At 53.9% G+C, this 24,659-nt stretch overlaps 1 protein-coding gene across 3 annotated transcripts in view; it reads right to left on the bottom strand.

The window, feature by feature from the left end:
* The window catches only part of NUDCD3 (NudC domain containing 3), a 62,692-nt gene that overhangs the window by 18,326 nt on the left and 19,707 nt on the right, over positions 1-24,659 (bottom strand). For all 3 annotated transcript variants that reach the window (XR_009260646.1, XM_058725672.1, XM_058725673.1), the window contains exon 3: positions 5,760-5,892. Coding sequence is in view for 2 of the 3 variants with exons in the window: in XM_058725672.1 (XP_058581655.1) it covers positions 5,760-5,892 (133 nt within the window). In the remaining variant the exon portion in view is untranslated. The remainder of the gene's footprint in view (positions 1-5,759; positions 5,893-24,659) is intronic.

Below are 24,659 nucleotides of genomic sequence, written 5' to 3'. Positions count from 1 at the left end.
TTATCTGACAAGGGTATAATATTTATATTTAAAAAGAACTCTTACAATTCAACAATAAAAAGAAAGCAATTTTTAAAAAGGCAAAGACATTGAATAGAAATTTCTCTAAAGAAGACATACAAATAGCTAATAAGCACATGCAAAGATGCTCAACACTATGAGTCATCTGGAAAACACAAACGGAAACCACAACGAGATACCTCTGGGCAGTCATCAGGAGGCAGACAACAGGTGACAACAGGTGTCAGGGACGTGGAACAGGAGCCCGCACACACTTCTGGTGGGTATGTAAAATGTTAAAGCTGGTGCGAGCACTTTGGAATACAGTCTGCAGCCCTTCAGAAAGGGAGCTACCTTTGCTACCATGTGCACCAGGTACATACCCCTGAGAACTGAGAATGTGTGTCCATGGGCGGGGAGAGAGGGAAAGACAGGGCTGACACACGTGGGTACGCAGTGAGAAGGGCAGAGATGCCTCCTCCCCTCCCTTGCCTCATCCCAAGTGACCAGGCCTAAGATGCCGGGGAAGGACCAGGGAGGCAGTCCCAATGTAGAAACAGAGGTTGAGACCACCCCAGAAAAAAATCTCATGTTCAGGAATGTCCTGTCACAGTCCAGAGGTCATCACCCCAAGGTGCTGACAAGGACCCTACCAAGGAAGCCCCCATGAGATCAAGAACACCCACAAGGTTGAGAGATGTGTCCCTTACTGAACAATAAATAAAGAAAACATGCGAACGCACTGTGTGGACACATCCAGAGAACACATCCACATTTACTAAGCATGATTAACCTTCCATCCCACCCAGGACCTGCTTTCAAACCCAGAGCACTCCCTCCTCACCAGCACGCCCACCACCCTTATCCACACACAGCGATCTGTAACAGAGCCTTTCCTTAAAATAACATTTTTAAAAATCAACACTAGTGTCCATTTCCATTCTCAGTTTTAACTAATTCTGTTCAAGTTCTCCCTGTACTTTTTGAACAGGAGCATTTCTGGAGTGTCTCCACCTAATCAAATACAATAATCAACTTCCTAAGTGACAAAATTCATGCTGTGTTAGTTAGGCTCCTGGTTAGTAACCAATGAGATAAGGCCCAGATCACCACACAGCAGTGTCTTCCATAAGAGAAAAATCATTTCATTTCCGTAACAGTTGAATGAGAAACCACTAGAATTTAGACGAAGCTGCTCAAAAGGGGCGAGAAAATCCAAGTGGATTATAAGGCAGCAAAGGTTCAAAGAAGTTCCATCAAAACGCAACCTACTCCTTTCTAATTCCAGATGCCACAAGAAAAGAGACTAATTTGACTACATAAAAATAAATTAAGTTCCCCAAGGAAAAAAATACCAGAAGCCAACTCAAAATATTAGTAACAAAATGAGGCAATAGGTCTGCAACACACACCACAGACCGGGGGCTGACCTGAGATTATAAAGAGCTCCTAGAAATCATTAGGGCAAAGGGCCTAAGGTCTAACCAGCACATGTAAAAACATGCTTAACCATACTCCCAAGAGGAATACGAATCCACATACACCCAGAAGCTCCCTTTCCACCCATCCAGCTTCTACCACCCCCAAACCTGATGCTGTACCCCTGTGCACGATGACAATGGGAACGTGGATCGGTGCCCACCCCTTCGGGGGCCATCAGCAGGCCTGAAGGGATGCCGCACCCTTTGCACCTGCGACAGCGCCTCCCGGCATGCGTCGTACGTGGCACGTGCACGTGCAGTACGGAACGCACCAGAGGGCGTTCACTGCGTCCCCGTCTCCAACAGCAAGACACTGGCAATGACCGCAGTGCCAGCTACCAGGCGGGGTCAGGAACTGCCCGCCCCTGAACATGCCCGGGACGTGGCAGCGCACACTCACACGTGACCCAGAAGCTCATGACATGGTGACTGAGGCCAGGGCGGGGACTGGAGGAGGACAGCTGGACAGGGGCAGGCCTTGTGAAAACGTCACATGTGAGCACCCTACCGCGCACGCCCCTACATGAAGTGGATAAAAATGGTCCTGGGACCACAGCTCTTCCCCACTCCGAGAAGGGAGCTCTGCTGCTCGCTCGCTCAGCGCTTGCAGGACAAATCCCACAGGTGGCCCCAACGGCTCAGGGCCGAGCGCCACAGCAGGAGCCTCAGTGCCAGTGCCGCGGTGGGAGGTTCCCGTGGCGAAGGCGCAGGACTCATCCTCAGCAAAGACCACGCGTGGTCCCCGGGGAGGAGGGGGGTCATGCATTCCAGCCGGGACTCTGTCTGCATGCTTTCGGCCAAGGGCAATGGCCTAACGGGGCAGGAGCGGCCCGGAGGCTGTCTCGTCTGCACAGGGGTTGGCCTCAAAACTTCTGGAGCTCCACTTCCCGGCGGCCAAGTCCTGGCGTTCGGTGAGATGCCAGGAATGACTGGTGCCAAGGGATGCCAGCAGGGGCAGAGGCACCTCCACCCCAGCGCAGACGTCCCCTGCTCCTTGGCACAGCGGGCGAAGGGCGGCTGAGTGCACTCACTCCTGCTCGAGGCGAAAGCCTCTACAGTTTGGCTCTAGATTCACCAGCAAAAAGGCCACGTGAAAAGGCAGGACCCTGGCCGCCAAGGGCAATGCATGCGCTCTCCTCCGCCTGCTGCATCCGAGCACCAGCGCAGAGGGACAGCGGTCGCTCTGCTGCTGCTGCTGCTGGCGCCAGTCACCAACGGGCAGGGGACCCAGGGACCCCTGCTGCCCCCTCATGCACTCGCAGTACCACCGGCACACCCACCACTGTGACTTCGCCACTGGACCGCTGCGACCACAGTCACCACCTCCACGACGATTGACAGGTGCCACAGTCAAAACCCTAAAATAAACACTGCTGACAGGTAGCTGTGACAGGCACCTCAGGGAAGGGCTGGAAAGCAGCCAGTCCAGAAAGAAACTGACTACTCCAAGAGAAAAACCCCTGAGACCAGCAAAAGCCAAGACATCCAAAATAAACCTATTGCTAAGTTTTAAGTGAACTGTAGTTAAAACTCTTAGATCACTAAAAAACGTGAGAGGCCATGCAGTTTCACAAGAAGGTTTCAGGGGGCGCCTGGGGGACTCAGTCGGACTGATCTCAGCTCAGGTCATGATCTCACGATTTGTGAGTTCAAGCGCCCTACATTGGGCTCTCCAGAGCCTGCTTAGGATTCTCTCTCCCCCTCTCTCTACCCCTCCCCTGCTTCGGTATAGGAATAACGGGGAATTTGACGATTGCCAAGAGATTATCTTAAAAGTTCCCATCACAAGAAAAAGTGTTACCATGTGAGGTGACAGGTGTTCACCAGACTTACTACACCGATCATTTCACAGCACAGACATATATCAAATAGCCATGCTGCACATCGGAAGCCAGTATGCCTATATTACCTCAATTTCTTTAAAAAAAAAAAAATTAAAAAAAAAAAAGCTGTAACATGGACCAAAAATACTCCCGAAGAAGATAAAGAAAACTTGAATCATGTCAGAGATGAAGCCAGGCCGGCAGAAATACGGTCATCAGGTGTCATAAAAATGCCAACACAGAAATCACCTTCTTCCAGCACCGTGCTGGTCTCGCAAATGCACCAGCGGCCAACACACCGTGGGCAGCCACCACTCCCTGGAACTACCACACCAGTGCCAGCTGTCACTGCCTGCACCCCACAAGGTCAGCCCCAGAGCAGCAATCTTGTCCAAGCCTTGGGGACCATCCCATGCTCAGTCAAGGTCTCAGGAGGGAACGAGCACAATCCAGAACCACCCTTGGTGAAAGTGAGGACATATCGAAGTCACGACACGTGCATCTGACCCCCAGGTGCAACAGCCTGTCCCCTAGGGGGACACGATGAAGGGCACAGAACCCTCAAGACACAGGGCTTGGGGGAGAGTCAGCATGTATGTTTCCTGGGGTGGAAAGTACAGCCAGAGACCAGGTGATCTGGGTCTCCAGAGTCAAACAGAAAATAACCAGTTTCAGGTTAGGCCTGATACAAATTCTCCTGAAGAAAGTTCCAGAAGTTTGTGGAGAAGTAGGAAGACAGGAAGTGGACCAGGAAGCTGGAGCTATCTTCAGCAAAGTTTGTAGCCAGCGCTTTTCTTAACTGACTTACCTGCATACAAGGTAATCCCAACACAACATGACGCCTGCCCCACCGGGCCCCAGAGAATGCGGGGCCAAGTCCCCCCACACTGGAGCCCCAGAGGACACTGGGAAAAGTACCCCCCCCGCCACTGGAGCCCCAGAGGACACTGGGCAAGACTCCCCCCCACACTGGAGCCTCAGAAGACACTGGTCCAAGTTCCCACCAACACTGAAGCCCCAGGGGACACTGGGCAAAGTCCCCCCTCCCCCCCACAGGAAGACTGGCCTGCACCTACCAACACGGGAGGGGACATGGTCATCAGAGCAAGATGCTGTGTGGATGACCCCTGGTCATCAGGTCTAACGCAGACCTTGAAGTCCACGTGACAGGGGTCACCGTGCTCTGGTGACATCTCTCCACACAGGCGGGAAGAGGGCAGAGGGAGAAATGAGTGGACACGGTGCTCCAGCCAGCATGGCCCAAGACCCCTGACCCACAACCACATAGAGCCAAAAAGCCTCGGGGCTCCTGCCTTCCCTCCCGACACTGGTGGGAGTGCAACTTCTGGGGGCTGCCTGGCCCCTGCCAGTGTCCTACGCACGGTTGGGCCCGTTCCAGGCGCAGCCTGGGCAGTCTAGGGTCAGCACCTCAGGACAGGGGCCCCAGAGGGACTAGCTCACCGCCCAGCCTGGTTTTCTTCACACACAGCCAAGCCAGCCGAAGCTGGTGCCGCTTCACACAGCAGTCGTTTCCAGAAAATGTAGGAGCTAGTCATGTATAAGCTCTACTTTGCATGTTCCAGAACCTTCTCTTTGAAAGAAGCCAGCGGCACTGCTCTTTGAAAAGCTTCAGAGCTTTTCAGAGCTTCAAAGGCAGCGCACCTGCGCTGACCGCAGTCATTCACACAAGTTCCCAGAGCACTCAGTGATCCCAGGCACAAGTGAGGGGCACCTGTGTCACTGGGGGGGGGGGGGGGGGGGGGGGGGGGGGGGCGAGGAACTGCTCGGCCCCGCAATCTCGCCTACGAAACACGGAAGGCACTGCTTACCGCGCAGGCTGAAGAATCTTGTGAAGACAGAAGCAAGAATACAGTTTCTCTGGCAAACAGCACTCAGGGGACAACCTCACAAATTACATGGGGTTTTTCCTTTAAAGTGAGGCCTCCCTACGTGCACGACTACTGAGTAAACATCTCTCTCCCCATCAAAGGTTACATTTCTACTCCTGCTCTCAAGTAGAGACACCAGCTAAGGCTGTGAGCGCCCCTGCTCAGGCCGACGCCCCCCTCCCCCGCCCCCCCACCCCGTGACCACCCAGTGCTCCAGAGAGCACAGGCCCAGGAACCATGGGCCACTGCACAACCTGGGGATCTCCGCCCTGCCTCTCCAGGCGCCTGCTCCATCCGTGAAATGGGCGTGATGTGGATCACCCTGCCTCCCTTGTCAGGCTTTTTGTGGGGACACCATGCAATGAACCACGGGAGGGGGAGGACACTGGAGCTCAACACCCAGCAGCAGGTGCACCCCAGCAGCACAGCAGGGCTGGCAGTCATGTCTGCGGCTGAAGGACAGTGGAGACCACAGGACAGGCCAGTCGGCTCCAGCGCAGCCCACACCAGACAGCCGCGGCCACAGAGAAAGCTGCGTGGAGGAGCTGGAGGGGCCCCAAGGTTACCTGCCTGCCCTTCACCACGTGCTTGGGCACCGGCACCTTGAGCTCCAGGTCAGTGTAGTCCTGCGACCAGGTGTAGTTCTCACGCACGGCGCCATTGTAGCTGTCGGGGTTTCTCTGGAACTGCTCCTGCCTCCTGGGGAAGAAGGACAGGTGAGATAGCACCACGCCCCAGCCACGCCCCACCTCCAGCTCCCAAGGGGCTCCCTCTCTGGGGCAGGGTGACTTCCTTCCTGGCCCTCCTCCTCAGGCCTCCCGGGGAACCCAAGGACAAAGGGACATGCTGCAGAGAAGTCCACGAATGCAGCACGCCTGGGATGGGGTATGTGGCCGCGGTCAACGGCACAGCCTAGCCTGCCGGCCTTTGTGGACCCCAGAACGCTGCTCAGTCCCTCAAGCTAAGGGCCTCGGTAATACGGCCCCGGGGCTCCTGCTCCCCCAGAAACTGTCCAACAACTTCCACCCGCAGCTTCCACGCAAACCCAAACGTGGCCCCACTTTCTCCTGAGACCTGAGTGGTGTGCTGGAGCTGCCTGAAAAACCCGTCGGCCACACCCCACTGTCCCTGCAGGGCCAACCCAGCACGGGTGCACACGGGCCTGGCCGAGCGCCTTGGCTGACATTACAAATAAAACAGGAGAAGAGATTTGCTGTTAAACTTAACAGTGCTAACAATAGCATAAACACCACATAGAAACGTTTGGACTCTCAAGCTTACTACGTGAGTTTTAGATCTAAATTAAGGACAGAAGCCTAATTGTGGACAAGGCGACACCATTGAGTGAGGCTGTCCCAACAACAGGTGCAGTTCGCCCACCTTCTCCAGGCCTCAGGGAGCCCGGCACCCACACGTGGAGGGAGAGGCCTGAGGACGAGGCTGCACTCATGGGGAGACACAGAAGCGAGCACGTGTTCATCTGTGCAGATGAAGACGCGCAGAAAAGGGTCGGAACACGAGCACCCCCGCAGCCCCCCATCTCTGGTCAGGTGGTGGTTCGCAGGTAACGTGTGTACCTCCTGTGGGTCTGCCTCGTACACCTTATATGTGAGGCTGGCATCCATCATCGCCCAGCTCTCACAGCTGATAACTGGCTGCTATCAGGGGTTGAAGCGTGACCCCAAAAATTCTATGGTGTCCTACCCTCCAGCCCTCAGAATGTGCCTTATTTAAAAGTTTAAATGAGGGGGTGCCTGGGCGGCTCAGCTGGTTAAGCGTCTTTACTTCAGCTCAGGTCATGATCTCACGGTTCGTGGGTTCAAGCCCCACGTCGGCTCTGTGCTAACAGGTCAGAGCCTGGCACCTGCTTCAGATTCTGTGTCTCCCTCTCTCTCTGCCCCTCCCTCTCTCATGCTCTGTGTCTTTCTCAAAAATAAATAAAACATTAAAAATAATAAAAATTAAAAACAAAGTTAAATGAGGTCACTGGGAGGCCCTGGTCCCATCTGGGTCCTTCACAAGGGGAGACCAGGACACGAAATACATGCAAAGGGACGGCGGTGTGAGGATGGCTGGGCAGCTGCGGGCCAGGGGCTAGTGGCTGTCCACGTCCCCAGAAACTGACAGAGGCACGGAGGACCCCACCCAGAGTCTGGAAGGGAGCTCGGGAGAGAGCCCCAGGGAGCAGGGCAGAAGAGGCGGGAAAGGTCAAGACCGGGCAGGCTTGACACGGATGCCAGGACACACAAGTCTGCAGAGGCCGCTGGGCTACATGAGGAAAGTGTGCGGCTTCGAGTATGGCGTGGGTCCATTTACTAAGAGACACTCATGGGAGTGTGGGTAAAAGCAAGCGCCAGTGTGTTAAGTCTCCATGGTGTCTCGGGTGGGAGACGAACAGGAAGTTTGGCTTTCTTCTGTTCCTTTAACCATTAAGTTCCTTGCAACACAGACATCCTATCCAGAGAAAAAAGGCTCTTCTTCAGGACTCCTGGACAGGAGGCGGCGATTCAGCCTGTGGCCCCAGGACCAGGCGGCCATAGGCCTGCAACCTGACACCCAGACACCTGCACCGGGCCCACCAGCACCCGATGCAGCTCCAGAGCCCTGGCGTGACGGCCATGCTGGAGTGTGCAGCGAGGACCCGAGGGCCTGGCCAGGATGGGGGTGGGGGGTGTCGTCCTTCCCGCACAGCCTGCCGCACGGCCTAATGGAGTGTGTGCGTTAACTATTCGAAACCATCCAAGTTATGGAAACTCAGAAATAAAATACACACAAAACAGAGGCCAACATGGTCTGGCACTTGGCAGAAATCCAGAGACAAATCTCAGGACCCCTCACAGAGGAGGGACAGCCACATCCCACGACACAGGGCTGAGCCTTCAGCCACGGCCAGAGCCGCTCCTGCTCGGGGGTGCCCTGCACCCCAGAGCTGTGGGCTCAAAGAGGGGCTCTGCTCACACAGCACCACAGAGCCCGGCACCCTGCTGGGTGCTTTTTTTAACATTTGGAATCCACATTCTCTTTAAATAAAGTGGATTATTTGCAGTCAACGATGTGTAAAAATAAGCCTCCTGTCATGTGCAGGTGCTCTGGGCCCCCTTGCCCCATCATCCCTGACTGGCCTCATCCCTGACTGGCCATAGCCACACCCCTGCAGCTGCAGATGTAGCTGCGGAGGGGAGGGGAAAGGAGGGGAGGGGAGGAGCGTGAGTCAGCACGCAGGCCTCCCTGCAGCGTGGGCATCCCAGGAGCCCACGGCCGGCCACGTGAAAGGAGCTGCCAGGCCGGGCTCCTGCGCCACAGCCAGCACCCCCTCCCCGGGGTGGGAGCTCTGCTCAGGTCGCTCCCGCCCCTCCATACCCCTGCGCGGGCAGAAACCAATGCCGCTCCAGCAGTGGCCAGCGTGACAAGTGGTAGGCAAAGGAGTCGCGGCCTCTATAGGCGCTTGAGCAGGAGCTAGCGCCGTAGGGCATGGTTTCTAACTGGGGGCACAGGGGCCACCCTTGGGCCCCTTCCAAGGTTCCAGGAGTGGGGGTGGCTCCCCAGAGTGTGCCCATGGGAGGGACCAGGGCCTGTGCATGTGTGTGGCATGAGCGTGTAGAGTGTGGCACGTCTAAGGCAGTTTACCCTCTCCCCTCGTGGGACACCTCCGTCCCTGCCACAACCTCCACCCCCTCAATGCTCCCACCACCTCCCTCACTGACCCCACTGCCTCCAGGACCTGGGCAGGGGACACAGCAGGTGGAGGCACAGGGACTCTCCTGTGGGCTCCTGCACTCCCAAGCTGGGTGAGGGGAGCCCACCCTGGAGGTCAATGCCCTGCTTCGGGAGCCTGCAAGCAGGTTCGTGGGCCCCATCTCAGCACCAAGACGTGACAGCCACATTCCCCACACACCTTGGACAGGAAGGGTTGGACCGCACAGTCTGTGCTCGGTGACCCACCCAAAGGGCACGAGGCAGGCCCAGTGTGCTCACAGCCTCCTGCCACCTCTTCCAGGCTCCTTGAGCAGCAGAAGCCCACGACCTCGGGTCCCACGCTCCAGGTGCCTGACACCCCGTCCTGCCCGGGGCCACTGTCCCCCTCACACTTGGTCGCCACCCTCTTCAGCGCACTCCCACCTGGAAAGAAAGTTTGGCTCAGGACAGAGGCTTGTCACCATCCTGCCCCAACAAGGGGCATCCATCCCGTTCCACCAGCGTACGGCAGGCAGAGCAGCAGAGAACATTCTCACCAGAACCAAGTCCAGAATGCTAGAAACTACAACAAAGTTCCATGTTTCTTTACAAGTAAACAGCAACAGTTAAAGAGGAAAGCGGAAGAGTTCTAAATCTGAAGTCTCGGCAGACCTGCCGGAACGCTGGTCCAGAAAAACCAGCCATGAGAAGACAGAGACACTCAGGAAAACATGAACACAGACTGGGCACTGAAATTCACGACAATCACATTAAGCTTAAGTGTTCGTTTTACTGATTTATACACGGTGAAGTTTCGTGATTTCTGGGTGTGTCTTGTCATGTCTGGGGGCAGGGAGACGAGACAGGAGTCGAGAATGCCACATAAGGAAGTGGAGGAAAGCTTCGAGGGCATGGATGGTGCCACGCTCTCCTTTCGTGGAATCTTTATAACCTAAGGGTCGGTCTGAGCACCCAGCGGGGGACCTGCTGGCCCGGGACCACCCCACACCTGCGGTGTACCCAGGCAGGGGTCCTGCCCCCCGAATACACAAGAGAGGAGTCTCGTGGCTTCCTGTGTGCTCGTGCTTACTGGCCACACGAGCTCCTTCTGAGCCACTTGCGCCGCAGCCTCTGTCGGTGCTCCCCGGCCGCAGAAGTGCTCTTCACGTGCTGGAAAGACTGTCGGTTCCGCAGCTCCCACGTGCCGCCTCCTACTTTCCTCCCGGCGTCCCACTAACCCAAGGCCCATCTCGGGACACACTTGCCGCCCCCCAGCCCCCCACCCGGCTTCCATCCCTGTGCCCTGAGGCCATCAGCCCACGTCCTACTTCGCTCCCCTGCGTTCTTGCTTCTGCTCCTGACCAGTCGTAGCAGAAGCCTGCGGGACAACAGTGTGCCGCCGTGGGGACACCCAGGGCACTGATGCCCCCGGCCTATAGCTCCCGCTCACTCTGCCCCCAGGAGACTCTCCACCACCGCCATCAGCGTTTGATACAAAATTCTTGTCACAAAGTATATTTTGATAATCTGCCTTTAACATTTTAATTATGTAGCACAATTAAAAATACCAGATGATTCACCTGAAATACCTGAAGCCCCTCATAATACGCCCATGAATAATTTGATAGGTTTTAATGCAAACTGCTCGGAAGGTCAGCCCACAGAAACACCATCCACATTTACTATATGCTGTTTTGATTAACCAGCAGTGCAGGTTTCCTACAGCAAGACTTCCTCTTAAATCATGTCATTTAAAAAAAAAAAAAATTTAGGGGCGCCTGGGTGGCGCAGTCGGTTAAGCGTCCGACTTCAGCCAGGTCACGATCTCGCGGTCCGTGAGTTCGAGCCCCGCGTCAGGCTCTGGGCTGATGGCTCAGAGCCTGGAGCCTGTTTCCGATTCTGTGTCTCCCTCTCTCTCTGCCCCTCCCCCGTTCATGCTCTGTCTCTCTCTGTCCCAAAAATAAATAAAAAACGTTGAAAAAAAAAAATTTTTTTTAAAAATTTAATGTTTATTTATATTTTGCTGGAGAGAGATACAGAGCACAAGCAGGGGAGGGGCAGAGAGAGAGGGAGACACAAAATCCGAAGCAGGCTCCAGGCTCTGAGCTGTCAGCACAGAGCCCGACGCGGAGCTCGAACTCATGAACCATGAGATCATGACCTGAGCTGAAGTTGGATGCTTAACCGACTGAACCGCTTAACCGACTGAATGATGTCCCTCACGTTAATTATTTTGACAAGAGAAAGAACATTCCAAATATTTTCCAAGTACGTGAATATATAGTACACATTTTCCAACAAAAATGAGGTAACCTGCACACACATGACAAGTGGAGAAGTCTGAATTCTTAGTCTTAACTCCATTTTCTTCTCCATCCATCCAAAATCAAACAAGTCATGACCAGCTTTTTTACTACCTCTGCTCTCAACAGACTCCCCAGCTGAGCAGTAATCCCACCCGAGAAAACTGCACCAGACCTCCAACACTCACCGACAGTAGGGACAGGAGGGCCAACGGCCCAAACATCCACCAAGGCATGCAGAGAGCCCTTGGTGGCAGGAGGCGGGGCCAGGGGTACCATGGAAACCCCGGAGTGGCTTCCCCAGGGAGCAGGGTTTACAGGGTCAGGACCCCACCCCACCCTTACTCTGCAAGACCCACTTCTTATGGGGCCACCCCTCTGCCCCCTATGGCCCACTTCGGGTACGCCAAGGTCGGTGGGGGGGGGGGGAGCAGCAGGTATCAGTCTCATTAAAAGTAAACAAGAAAACGCGGCAGAAGGACACTGGGAGGCCCAGAAGCGGAGTGAAAGCAAAAACGTCAGGGTGGACGGGCGAGCCTCAGGCACACACAGCCCACCCTCTGCTCATCCTGGCACCCAGCAGGGGCGGCCCATCCCATACTGGTGAACGCTGGGACACCCGGGATGGGTGGCCCGAGCAGGGGCAGCGCACACAGGGCTGGGTGGGAAGGGAGACCAGGCCAGCTCATGGGGTCTGCAGGAGCACAGAAGGCCAGGGACACACCAGTAGGTGGCCCTGCAGCCAGCAAGTCTACGGACCTGTTTGTCATCACCTCCCGTCACCGCACACCCCTTCCCTACCCGTGGAAGGAGCAGTCCCACCTAGTGTGCCCACTGCTGCAGGAATGCTCAGGTCCCCATCACACGACGCATGTGGCCCCATCCTTCTGACTGGCCCTCACACCCATTTCTTGCCAGCCCTGCACTGCACCTGCACATCGCAGCCCATGTGCCCCGCGGCCAGCCCCCCACCCTTCCCAAGATGCTACCAGCAGCAGCACCACAGGAGGGCTCCGGACAGGTGACATCAGCACACCAGGCCCAGGGAGCTGAGCACCTGGCATCAAGAGGGGGGACGTGCCGGCCCGATCCCACTGCCTCCGCCCTCTCCCAGCAGCCGTGTCACCCGGTCCCTGTCTGCACGGGGACCATGACCCAGGAAGAGCGATGTGAGCCGCTGCAGGAACGGACTATTAGGAAACGCAGACGCTGGGCACCCCCTTCCCCATCCGTGAACAAAGGAGCACACACAAGTGGAAGCATCCAGACAAGGACACACTGCTCACAGCAGTTCAGAAGGAAGGACAGCTGCCAGCACCGTTCTCTAACACAAATGATAAACGACAGGGTTCCCTTACATGAACATCTTCTCTGCACTAACGCATGTTCACAAACAGCGTGCTCGGCGGAGGGGAGATTCCTTCATGCAAAAGCCCCAAGAGTCCATTTTCTTGCAATAAGCCGTGGTTTTAAATTTGCCTGTATTTGCTCTCATCTCAAACACAACAGGTGTTCTCAAGACAGATGCATGAGAAATTTCATGCAGAAACCTTCCTACCTTCAAATATAGAAACAAGACCCATCCAAGAATAGGAAAGGTTTTAACTCAGGCTTTAAAATTTAAAAATTGGGGCACCTGGGTGGCGCAGTCGGTTGAGCGTCCGACTTCAGCCAGGTCACGATCTCGCGGTCTGTGAGTTCGAGCCCCGCGTCAGGCTCTGGGCTGATGGCTCGGAGCCTGGAGCCTGTTTCCGATTCTGTGTCTCCCTCTCTCTCTGCCCCTCCCCCGTTCATGCTCTGTCTCTCTCTGTCCCAAAAATAAATTAAAAAAAAAAAAAAAAAAATGTTGAAAATAAAATTTAAAAATTAAGTCAGGAATTCTCAGGTCAAACTCTGTTATCCCAAAGTAAAAACAAAGTTTTAGGAACTCTTTTCTGAATTGAAAAACAAACTTACAAAGCAACCAATTTACACCACAGAAGCTCCAAGGCTCCATAAGGAGCAGAAAGGTGGGGTCAGTACTGGCAGGGGCGAGGAGTGTGTCCAGGAAGAGGCGGCCGTCCCAGCCACACGACCCAGGGTTTCTTCCACACAGCACTGGAGGTACAGATGCACCCACACGTGTCTCCGTCCTCCTGTGTGCATCCGCCCGCCCATAAGATGACCCTGCAGTTGTGAAACGAGAGCAGCAGCTACAATCCCACTCAGAAAACACATACTGTGGGACGGAGGCATGACCACAAAGAAAAAGCCAACCCAACACAAGGACCAGCAGCTACAGTGGAGGGAATCATGCATGAGTTTCCCAGGGGAAAAAACAAAACAAAACCAGGGGCACCTGGGTGGTTCAGTCAGTTAAGCTCCAACTTCGGCTCAGGTCATGATCTCACAGTTGGTGGGTTCGAGCCCCGCATCAGGCTCTGTGTGGACAGCTCAGAGCCTGGAGCCACTTCGGGTTCTGTGTCTCCCTCTCTCTCTCTGCCCCTCTACCACTCACGCTCTGTCTCTCTCAGTCTCTCAATAATAAGTAAATGTTAAAAAAGAAAAAAAAACAAACTAAAATGACAGAATATAAAAGAAAGCAGCTGGGACACTGGAGCTGGCAATACAAATACTAAACTAAAAACTAAATGAAGATAAAGAAAATAAAGGGGAAAGGAAAAGCAGAAAGAATTTAAGGAGTGTCAGTGGAGACACAGGACATGCCCCACAGGCTGACAGGCGCCCGGGGTCTGACCCAGAGCTGCACCTACATGCGCCGGGGCCCACCGGGAGCAAGAGTCCGAGTGACAGCCAAGTCCCTGGGAGGTCACCACCACCCCAATACCCCAAAGACACAGTCGCCTCACACACGCGAAGCTCCGATGGCCTGCGTGGTTCCCGGGAGGCTTCCTTCATTGTGCACTGGAGCCCCACTGGATGATGGGCAGACCGCCCGCCTGTCAAACTAAAAGTCCCTTATCCCCAGATGCCCTTAATCCCAGGAAATCAGTAAGGTGGTGAGATGTCAACAGCCTCCTGTCATGGTCGCTTCCGCTGAAGGTGCTGGAGGATGTTCTTGAATGAGACATGGGAAGAGCGAGGGCCCCAGCTCCCATCACACTTAACTGGAGTTTGGGCACTGTCCCCACGACTGGGGAACAGACAAGGGGCCGCTGTGACCACTTCCATCCAGTACTTTGCTGGAGGTACCAGGCAGGGTGACTGGGCAAGAAAATAAACAAGTAAGACACTTAGATTGGAAGGAAAAAGTAAAACTCTATTTGCAGATAATATGGCCTTGCATAAATACATTAAATCCTAAAAGCCTACTAAATACTTTCAGGCACCTGGGTGGCTCAGTCAGTTAAGCACTGACTTCAGCTCTGGTCATGATCCCGCAGTTCACGAGTTCAAGCCCCATATCGGGCTCTGTGCTGACAGCTCAGAGCCTGGAGCCTGCTTCAGATTCTGTGTCTCCCTCTCTCTGCCCCTCCCCTGTTCATGCTCTTGCTCTCTCTCAAAAATAAACATTAAAAAAAATTGTTTTTAAAAGAGCCTACTACTTACAGTTGATGAGTTAAGCAAAGTTACAGCTTACAAAACCAATATGTAAAAATTAATTGCATTTCTATACAGTAGCAATGAACAATCTAAGAAGAAAACAATTCCAGGGGCACCTGAATGGCTCAGTTGGTTGAGCGTCCAATTCCTAATCTCAAGGTCATGAGTTCAAGCCCCAAGTCAGGTGCAGAGATTACTTAAATAAATAAAATTTAGAAAAAGAATAAAATGCTTAGGAATAAATTTAACAGCAAAAACCCCTCACAAAAAAGTTAATCTCCAAAAACAGCAAAACATGGTGAAAAGAACTGAAGATAAACAACTAAAACAGAAAGGCCTCATAAGTTCATGGACTAGAAAATTTAAATACTGGTAAGCGGTAACTCCCCGAACTCATCTACAGCCAGTGCATAAATGAGTACCTGTCAATACCCCCCAAAAGGCTTCTGTGCAGAAACCGACAAGCTGACCCTAAACTCTATATGGAAATGCAAGGGCAGAATAGCCAAAACAATCCTAAAAAAGGAAAACCAACAGCAAGACTCACACTTCCTAACCTCAAAGCTTGTAGCAAGCCTCGACAGCCACGACAGCGTGGTACCCGCATGAGGACAGACATGATGGAGAGGCAACAGAATAGAACTGAAGGCCCAAACACGCACTCTCAAGTTCATGGCCAACTGCTTCTCAACAGGGAAACCAAGTCCATTTGTGATGCTGGGACAAGTGGATACCCACATGCAAAACACTGAGGTTGAACCACAACCTCAGACACACAGAAACGAACTCAGAAGGGTCAGAGATTGCAAGAGCTAAAATTATAAAACTCTTAGAAGAAAATACAAAAGTAAATCACTGTGATCTTGGGGTAGGCAATGGTTTCTTAAATACGATACCACAAGCATATGCAACTAAAGAAAAACTAGATAAACCAGACCTCATCAAAATTAAAAACTTCTGTGCATCAAAGATCGTTGTCAAGAAAGAGAAATGGGAACCCACAGAATGGGAGAAAATACTGACAAGTCATTTATCTGAGAAGGGCCTAGTGTCCGGTATATATAAAGAACTCTTCCATCTAACAGTAAAATGATCACCCAATTAAAAATGAGTGAATGGCCTGAATAGGCATTTCTCCAAAGATGATACGCAGTCAATAAGCACATGCAAAACATGTGCAACATTTTTAGTCACTGGAAAATGCAAATCTAAACCATCAAGACAAAAAAGACAGATAATCACAAGCATCGGCAAGGCTGCAGAGAAACGGGAACCCCCTCACAGTACTGGTATGCAAGGCTGGAGCGGCTGTGGAAAACTCTGATGGTTCCTCAAAAGGTCAAACGCAGAGCTACTGTATGATTCTGCAATCCACCCCCAGGTATATGCTGAAGAGAAACAAAAGCGTGTGTCCACACAGAAACATGTACACAGATATTCATAGCACCACTATTCATAACAGACAACCCAAGTGTCCATTAACTGATGACCTAGTAAACAAAGTGTGGTCCATCCGTACAATGAGGTTTTGACCAACAAAAGGAATGAGGCCCTGATACTTGCTACAAATACAGATGAACCTGGAAAACACTATGTTGAGTGAAAGAAGCCAGACACCAAGGCCACAGATTGCTTGATTCCAAGTACACAAAATGCCAGAACTGACAAAACTATGGAGAAAGTAAGCTGGTGGTTGCCTAGGAACGGGAGGTTAGGGAGGAAATGGGGAGGGGAGTTCTTTTTGGGGTAAGAACGATGGCTGGAATGAGGCCGTGTGATGGCTGGGCAGCCTTACAGATACACTAAACACTGAACTGTACCCGACAGTAAGTACTTTTACAGTATGTGGACGATTATGTCCCCATTTCTAAAACCTGTGTGAGGATATTCTCTGTGGTGTGTAACATTAGCTACAGAATTAGGAGAATTTATTTTTATGCATACGTACTTACAACTCACCTGTTACAACAGCCAAGTAGTTTTTAATATTAAAATGATCTAGGGCACCTGGGTGGCTCATTGGTTAAGCGTCCGACTTCAGCTCAGGTCATGATCTCACAGTTTGTGGCTTCAAGCCTCACGTTGGGCTCTGTACTGACAGCTCGGAGCCTGAAGCCTGTTTCAGATTATGTGTCTCCCTCTCTCTCTCTCTTTCCCTACCCACTCACGTGGTCTCTCTTTCTCTAAAATAAACAAACATTAAAAATTTTTTTGATTTTATATATATTTTATAATTTTTAATATATAGCAAATATAATTTTTTAACTGGACATCTAACAAGATACTAATAATGATGAAACCAGAGAAATTTTGTTTTCCAAATTTTCTAAAACCTGCTTTTATTATTACTTTTATAATTAACCACTTTCCTAACCGTCACAAGCTGTAACACATAGTAGAAAAGATACCATTCCTAAACCCAGCACAAACAATAAATATCTGGGTATTAACTGAACTCAGGACACACGAAATCTGTACCTAATTCTGCAGGGCAACTGTCAGTAACTGAATATAAGGGGAAAGGAGGGAAATGGGAGCCACAAACAATGCAACGATACACCACCAGCTTTCAGTAGCAGAGTTAATAAGACTAAGCCAGTGACAGTCTTCAGGTTAACACGCAGTTTCACTGGGATACCAACTGAAGAGCTCAAGGTTATAAAACAGAAGTTGGTCACAGTGGTGTTCATTTTAAAGGAATCAAACAATATTAGAGAACAGTCTGGAGTCCTTCCGTAGATGACAGAAGGGTACATCCACCCCACAACTGAAGGGAGGCAGAAACTGCTACATTGTAGCACAAAGGAAATCACCCAAGACAAGACACTGTTTGGGAAAATCCTCCCCAGGATGCAGTGGACCAACGGGAAAAAGGAAAGTGGTGCGTAAGAAGACATGCTAAGTTTTATTTGTAAAACTGGCCCGAAGGGCAGCAGCCAGATTCCAGGCCCTGGAGTAATGAACAGAAGCAAACATTGAGAGCAAGTCACTGTGCAGGACATGTCAGCTCTCTTCCAACGGACGCAGGACAAAGTGTAAGGAGCCACCACACGTGCATGGGTGCCGTCTCAAGCCACGTGCTGTTCCCCCACCCCCACCCCCACCCCTCGCCTGCCCACAGCCCATCTGCAGAGAGCAGACCACGACCACAGGCCCTTTTCAAGAACTGGCAGTGCGGGTGATACCACTACCACCTAAGCCACACTGGCCAAGACAAAAGCCTGCCATCAGAAGAAAACACCTCTGAGCACTGTGGCCTGGTGACTCCTGTCCCGCACCAAGGACACGGGAGAAGAGACTAGGAGTGCACTGAGAAAATAAAGGCGAGACAGAGCCGATGCTCCAACTCTGGGGGGAAAAGGCCCGGGTACAAGAGAACCACAGCTCGCGACACCACACAGAGCACAGCACGCTCCGGGGAAGGTCACCGCTGCTCAGGCGTGGCCACCACACCTCCCATGAAGCCCACTGGGAGGGCCTCCCGTTTGCTCTGTTGGAAGAGCACGGTCTCCTCCGAGCCCATGTGAAGTGCGCCGTCACTCTTTCCCTCGGCTGCACCTGCTCCTTCTGGACCCCCACCCACCCACCCCACGTGGCTCCCCAGGGCCTCCCCAGCACACCTTCAGTGGAAGGAAGTGGCAAGGAAGAGTGTTGGATGGCCCGCGGGCCAGACTGAGGCTGTCTGTCTGTGCCACCTTGAGGTGAGCCCTTCCTACATCTCCCGCTACCCCCCTGCCCCCAGTGCCCGGAACGGAAGGACACAGGAAAGCCCGGGAACCAAGCCCAGACAGAGGGATGTGGCAGCTGCTGAGGGCCACAAGGAAGCTGCCCAGCGGTGCGATGAGCAGGTGACGATGGGGCTTCCACAGCAACAGCCTGGTGCTCAGACCCAACCGCCAAGCAGGTGGTGTCCCAGGGAGGGTACTCAGCACAGTGGACCAAGAATACAAGCAGCGTGGGGGCAAAGGCAGAGTTCTCCCACAGCCCTGAGCCACGGGTCTGCATGGACACGCATGGACACACAGGGGAGAGGGAGACACAGAGACACGTGTCTTACCTCTGCCTCCTTGAGGACGTATAAAGTGACTTCATCAAACAGCCAGACCCATTCTGCTTACAAACACCACATTCCGTGAACTGCTGTGAAATTTCGCACGAAAAGCTTACCATCCAGGCTCTGGACTACGTCCTCAGCACCCTCAGCATGCCCGCTACGGAAGTGCCTGCACGCTGTGTCTCGGGGGACATTTCTAAGTAGGAATTCACCAGTGGACCTACTGCCTTCACTCCCCATGGAGCACAGGACCCTGAAGCAGGTTGCTCCCCACGCGCGTCCCAGCCGACGGGCGCTGCCAGGCGCCAGGGGCCTGGAGGGAGCAGGCGATTCCAGGGCCCCGGGCGCTGTCCTCCGCCCCACACCCCCCCACGCACACCCCAGACACCAGTAGGCAGAAGCCTGTGTACAGATAATCTCAGCATAGACAGAAACCCTAACATTTCTCACGCGGCTCACCACAGTGTGACTTTTGCAGGCACACATCTGCATGCAAATGTGTTCAATTCTGGGCTCTGCGAAAAGTCTCCCGCCCTCCAGAAACTCACACAGGTGTAGCACTGCTCTGGTGACTGCGCAGGGGCCCGACCTCAAGGTGGGAAGGGCAGTGCTGCAAACTATTCCTTATAAAAAAGGAGCACTGGGCGGGCAGGCCTAAGAGGGTAGTTTACAAGGAAACCTTGTGTTCACATCCTAAACAGACACTAAGCCGCCTGCAGGAGAACCACCCCTGGAGATAAACACACAGGTGTCCACAGCAAAACAAGACCTAAGGAAGGACGCTGCCGTGGGGTCTACACAACCAGCTCTTCCCTGCGGACAGAGCCACCTGCCAGCTGGCCCTCCGAGCGCAGAGGAGCAGTGTCCGCAGGGCTCAGAAGATGCAGCGGCTCAGGGAAGGACGGGTACTGTTCACACTGCTTCACGGCCTCTGGACTGAAGACCTCGGACCAGCCGGCAGGACCCTCCACTCATGCAGCAGAGACGTGCACTGGTACAAGGGCTGGTCCGTGGGCACACAGCCCGACCCAGATGGACAGGGGAGCGCGGTGGCCCGGCCAGCCTCAGGGAGGTTCACACGATTCCTAACAAGTGTGCCAGGCCAACGGCAACATGGGGCTCACACACACACGCAAACAGCACACAGACACACACACACAGAGACACATACACACAGACACACAGCACACACACACAGATGCACATACACAGAGACACACACAGCACACAGACACACACACAGAGACACACACAGCACACAGACACGCACAGATACACACACACAGCACACACACACAGAGACACACAAAACACAGCACACACAGCGCAGACACAGCACACACACAGCACACACAGCACACAGACACACAGTGCACGTGCACACACACACACACACAGCACGTACACACACAAACAGCACACACAGCACACAGATCACAGGCACACACACGCACGCACACACACGCACGCACACACACACACAGAGCACACGGATTGCAGGCATGAACAGAAAAGTGACACCACACCAGGTCACTTTCACAGAATCATAAAATAAAGCACAAAATGGGAAAATGGGTGAAATCCTTCATAACCTCAGTGTAGGGAAACCTTTCTAACTCAAAACCCAGACACAAAAGAAAATAAAGGTAGGATGAATTTTATAGCATTTTAAATGTTAAACACCTTTGCTTGGAGAAAAAACTATCACAAGCAGTATCAGACAAAAACAGACAAATTAGGGGCACCTGGGTGGCTCAGTTAAGTGTCTGACTTCAGCTCAGGTCACGATCTCACAGTTTGTGAGTTCGAGCCCTGTGTCGGACTCTGTGCTGACAACTCGGAGCCTGGAACCTGCTTCAGATTCTGTGTCTCCTCCTCTCTCTGCTCCTCCCATGCTCATGTCTCTCTCTCTCTCATGCTCTGTCTCTCTTTCTCTCATGCTCTGTCTCTCTCTCAAAAATGAATAAATGAATAGTTTAAAAAATTTCAAATAGGGGCGCCTGGGTGGCTCAGTCGGTTGAGCGTCTGACTTCAGCTCAGGTCATGATCTCACACTCCATGAGTTCGAGCCCCGCGTCAGGCTCTGTGCTGACAGCTCGGAGCCTGGAGCCTGCTTCAGATTCTGTGTCTCCCTCTCTTTCTCTGCCTCTCCCCTGCTCATGCTCTGTCTCTGTCTCAAAAATAAATAAAAACATTTTAAAAAAATTTTTAAATAAAAACAGACAAACTGGAGAAAAATACATCACAGATGAAGATCGAATTTCCCCAGTATGTACGGAGAGCTCTTAAAAACCGAAGTACAAGATAAGAAGGTCCCACAGAAAATGGACGGAAGACATAAGAAGCACTCTCAGAAAGAGATACCAGGGCCCTTCGATGCACAGAAACACAACACCTCATGCGCGAGAGAACTAAACACTCGAACCTCATGCGCCCCTCTCGGGCCAGTACAACTCGGACAGTGTAGCGCGCTCCCCTGGCAGCGTGGTCCCCTGGTGGGGACAGACTGCCACACACGCGTGTGCACAGCCATCCACACAGGGGGCTGGGGGGCCCATCTACCAGAACGGGGTGCACAAATGTAGCACCTGGGGGGCAGTGGGAGAAATGGGGGGCCTGGGGAAGCTTCCAGTCATTTCTCATTAAGAAACACCTTGTTCCAGGTGGTCATCTGTGGCAGTGCTTGGCCTGTACAAATGCCATCGGCGGGACTTCACAACCACACCCGCAGATGCGTGTTGCGCAGCAGGCTGGCTCAGGGGGCCTGTCTCCCTGGACCCCTCCCAGGTAGCTCACAGTTAGTCAGGAGACACCCGACAGACACGGGGCTCAACCCCATTGTCACAGCTGCAAGACACTGAGGACAGTCCCCACGACGCAGAGTGTGGCGAAGAGCGGACACATGGCTCACTTAGGGAAGGGCTGCCGCGGGGACCCTGCCAAGTGGATGGGCAGAGGCAGCGTCAGGGTCCCCCTCCTCTAGGGAGGAAAGAGCCAGCACAGGCCAGGCAGGGTGATACTCTCGGTGCCTGACAACCTGAGAACATGGCCTGGACCCTGGGCTGCAGGCCTCACGCCTCAAGCTTAAGTGACACTCACGCACAAGAACGTGCACAGCCCATGTGCAAGAGGACAATGGAACGAGAGCAAGGGCACGGGAGGGGCTGCCTTGGAGGAGAGGAAGGAGCCCCCACTGCACAAGGCAGGCCCAGGGAAGTCCCCACAGAGACTCCCCAACAGAGGAGGGACAGTAGGGGACACTGCCCAGGAAGGCCTGAGCTCAGAGAGCGGAGAGGGTGTGTAAAGAAGGCAGAGTGTGAGGGGCAGAGCAGGCAGGAAACCTAAGAGGTGAGGGCCTGCCGGGTTCACAGACATGTTTGCATGTGTGTACATGTGTGTATGGGGCAGCCAGTTTATACACTCAAGGGAACGAGCAGGTGACAGTGGGGGAAAGGCTCCAAGCCCAGCTCCGGAGCAGGGAGCATGAGGCCCAGCTGGGAGGACAGATGCCTGGTGTCGGGGGCTCCGCTGCCACAGAACCACAGCCGGCACAGACCCCCCCCCCCAGGTCACCCCAGAGACACGAGACAGCACCGCCACAGAAAGGAGACAGCATTCACAGCACTCCCGGGAACCTGGAACGCATGGCCATGGTTCCCTGAACCCTGAGAAGAGCCGGCTTCCCGGAAAGGAGAGGGCACAAGATCCCACAGGGAGCAGTGACGCCCAGGACACTGCAGCAGGCAGACCACATGTGCCAAGTGACACCGGGGAGGGACACAGACTCAAAAGCATCCACGGCCGTCTTAGAACCAGCATGCTCTCTTAAGTCCACACCTTCACGGGTGGGAGCACTGTGACCACAAGTGCATCTACAGTTGCACAGGAGCGGCTTCATCACCTGTGTCAAGGAAAGATCATGACAAATTGCAAAGAAATCTACTTTCTAGATGAAATCTACTTTAGGCTTCTCCAGACAAGTGCCCCTCAAGGGGAGAGCAGGCTAAATGGGAAAGAAAAGGCCCCGTGGTCCAGTTGATGCGGGAACGCATCACTCTATCCCAGGACCCCCGGGGTAAGGGTGCAGACAGATAACTCACATCTACACCAGAAAGCTTTAACTCTTGAGTGTCTGCAGGACAGAGGGGCCGACATTCAGTGGGGGCCCAGCCGGGCACGACCCAGCAACCAGAGAACACATAACGGTCATTACCAGTGTCAGAGGCGCTTTTAATCCTTTTGTCTTGTTTAAATATGTATCTCCAAGTTTCCCCCAATGAGTACGGGTCACTTCTGGAGACCTTGTGGTCATCTGTATAGTCCCCACCCTGCCAGAATTCCAGAAGAAGGCCAGGTCGTGGAGCACAGCCCAGCAGAGGACACTGGGCACCCACCCTGGAGGACACGCAGCATCAAGGTCGATGGGGATGCTCGTGCAAGACGTACCGTGGGCAGCAGAGATGCAGATGGCACGGGGGGAGGCCCCGTGCGGGCAGGGGTGTAAGAACCACACCTGCTCACTCAGGCGTGGAGCCCAAAGCTGGTCCAGAATGCAGAACCCGTGGCGAGCAGGGGAGGCATCGGCATCTTGTGCCCCCACGCGTCTCCCAAAAGGCCTCTCCATGGAGAGACAGAGGCAGGGGTCCCAGTGAAGCAGACAGAGCCCCACTGCACCCCCTCTTCCACCACCACGGCCCCTTCAAGTATCTGCAGGCAGCATTTCCAAATTGCCAACAAAAACCTATGTTTCAGGAAAAAGGAAGCTCCAAGGCTGGAGAGCTACCATGGAAACAGATCTAAATAAGGGCTACAGCAGCAAAACCCCAGGCGCTCAAGCAGAGATCCAGAGTGGGGACACGATGCTGGCACAGACAGGCCCGCAGCCGGGACGGGCTGCCAGGCCCGCAGAGTGTCGTCCCAGGACCACGCTCAGTGGAGCCCTTCCCCATGGCCCTGTCATCCCACAGAGGACCCTGTCACCAGAGAGGGCCGTGCTGACCCGCCAGAGAGGGGACCACACCACATTTGTGGGCCCTCGTGGGGGGTGACCGCTCCCTGTCTTCCTGACTCTGACGCAGGCTCTACTGCTTTTGTTGTTCCGAGAGCCTGGGACCTGTTTTCCTCGGGGATCCTCCTGTTTAGGGCGCAGGGTGGGCAGTCACCCGGGAGCAGGTCAGGAAGTCCGTCATTGCCACGCCCACCCTGTGCAGTACCCACTGTGCCGGGGCGCAGGCACTGGGTCACGGCCACAAGAGGAAACGAGGACCCGAAGTCTGCTCTCCTGGGAGAGGGCACAAGCATCAGAAATGACATCCTCCTCCCGTGTTCTGCTTCCCAGGGGCCTCCTGGAAAACGCTCAAGTGTTTCTAGGTCACAGCTAGTCCCACCGCCCACTTACTGCGGAGCACTGGAACAGACAAAGCTCTCAGGGAGTCTGACTGCACAGGGACGCTGGGGGGGGGGGGGGGGGGGGGGAGGGTATGGACAGAGGGATGGCCCGGGCAGGGCACTGGGACCAGTTGGGGGAGCAACCCAGACCCCCTGTCTCCCACCCTACAGGTGCCAGGAAGGGAGCATGACACTCCCCACCCCTCCTTGAAGATGCTATGCAAGCACATGGGGACTTGGGGCTGCTGCCGTGGACACCTGAGGGCACTGGCTGCCTTCCTTCCAATGTCTCCTCGCCAACACCCAGGCTGCACCTGCTATCAGCCACACCACACCCCTGTAGCCCCTCGCTGACCACCCCCCAGGCTCCGCCCACTGTCAGCCACACCACACCCCTGCAGGGAAGCAGCTCCTTCCCACCCTGCAACACGACGGTGCCGCCCAAGGAAAACAGCACCATTCATACAATCAGGGACCATGACACGCCACCCATCTCCACCGCC

This window comes from Neofelis nebulosa, chromosome 4, assembly GCF_028018385.1.
Source record: "Neofelis nebulosa isolate mNeoNeb1 chromosome 4, mNeoNeb1.pri, whole genome shotgun sequence".
In the NCBI taxonomy this organism is placed as follows: Eukaryota; Metazoa; Chordata; class Mammalia; order Carnivora; family Felidae; genus Neofelis; species Neofelis nebulosa.
This window is presented reverse-complemented; position numbering and strand designations above follow the sequence as displayed.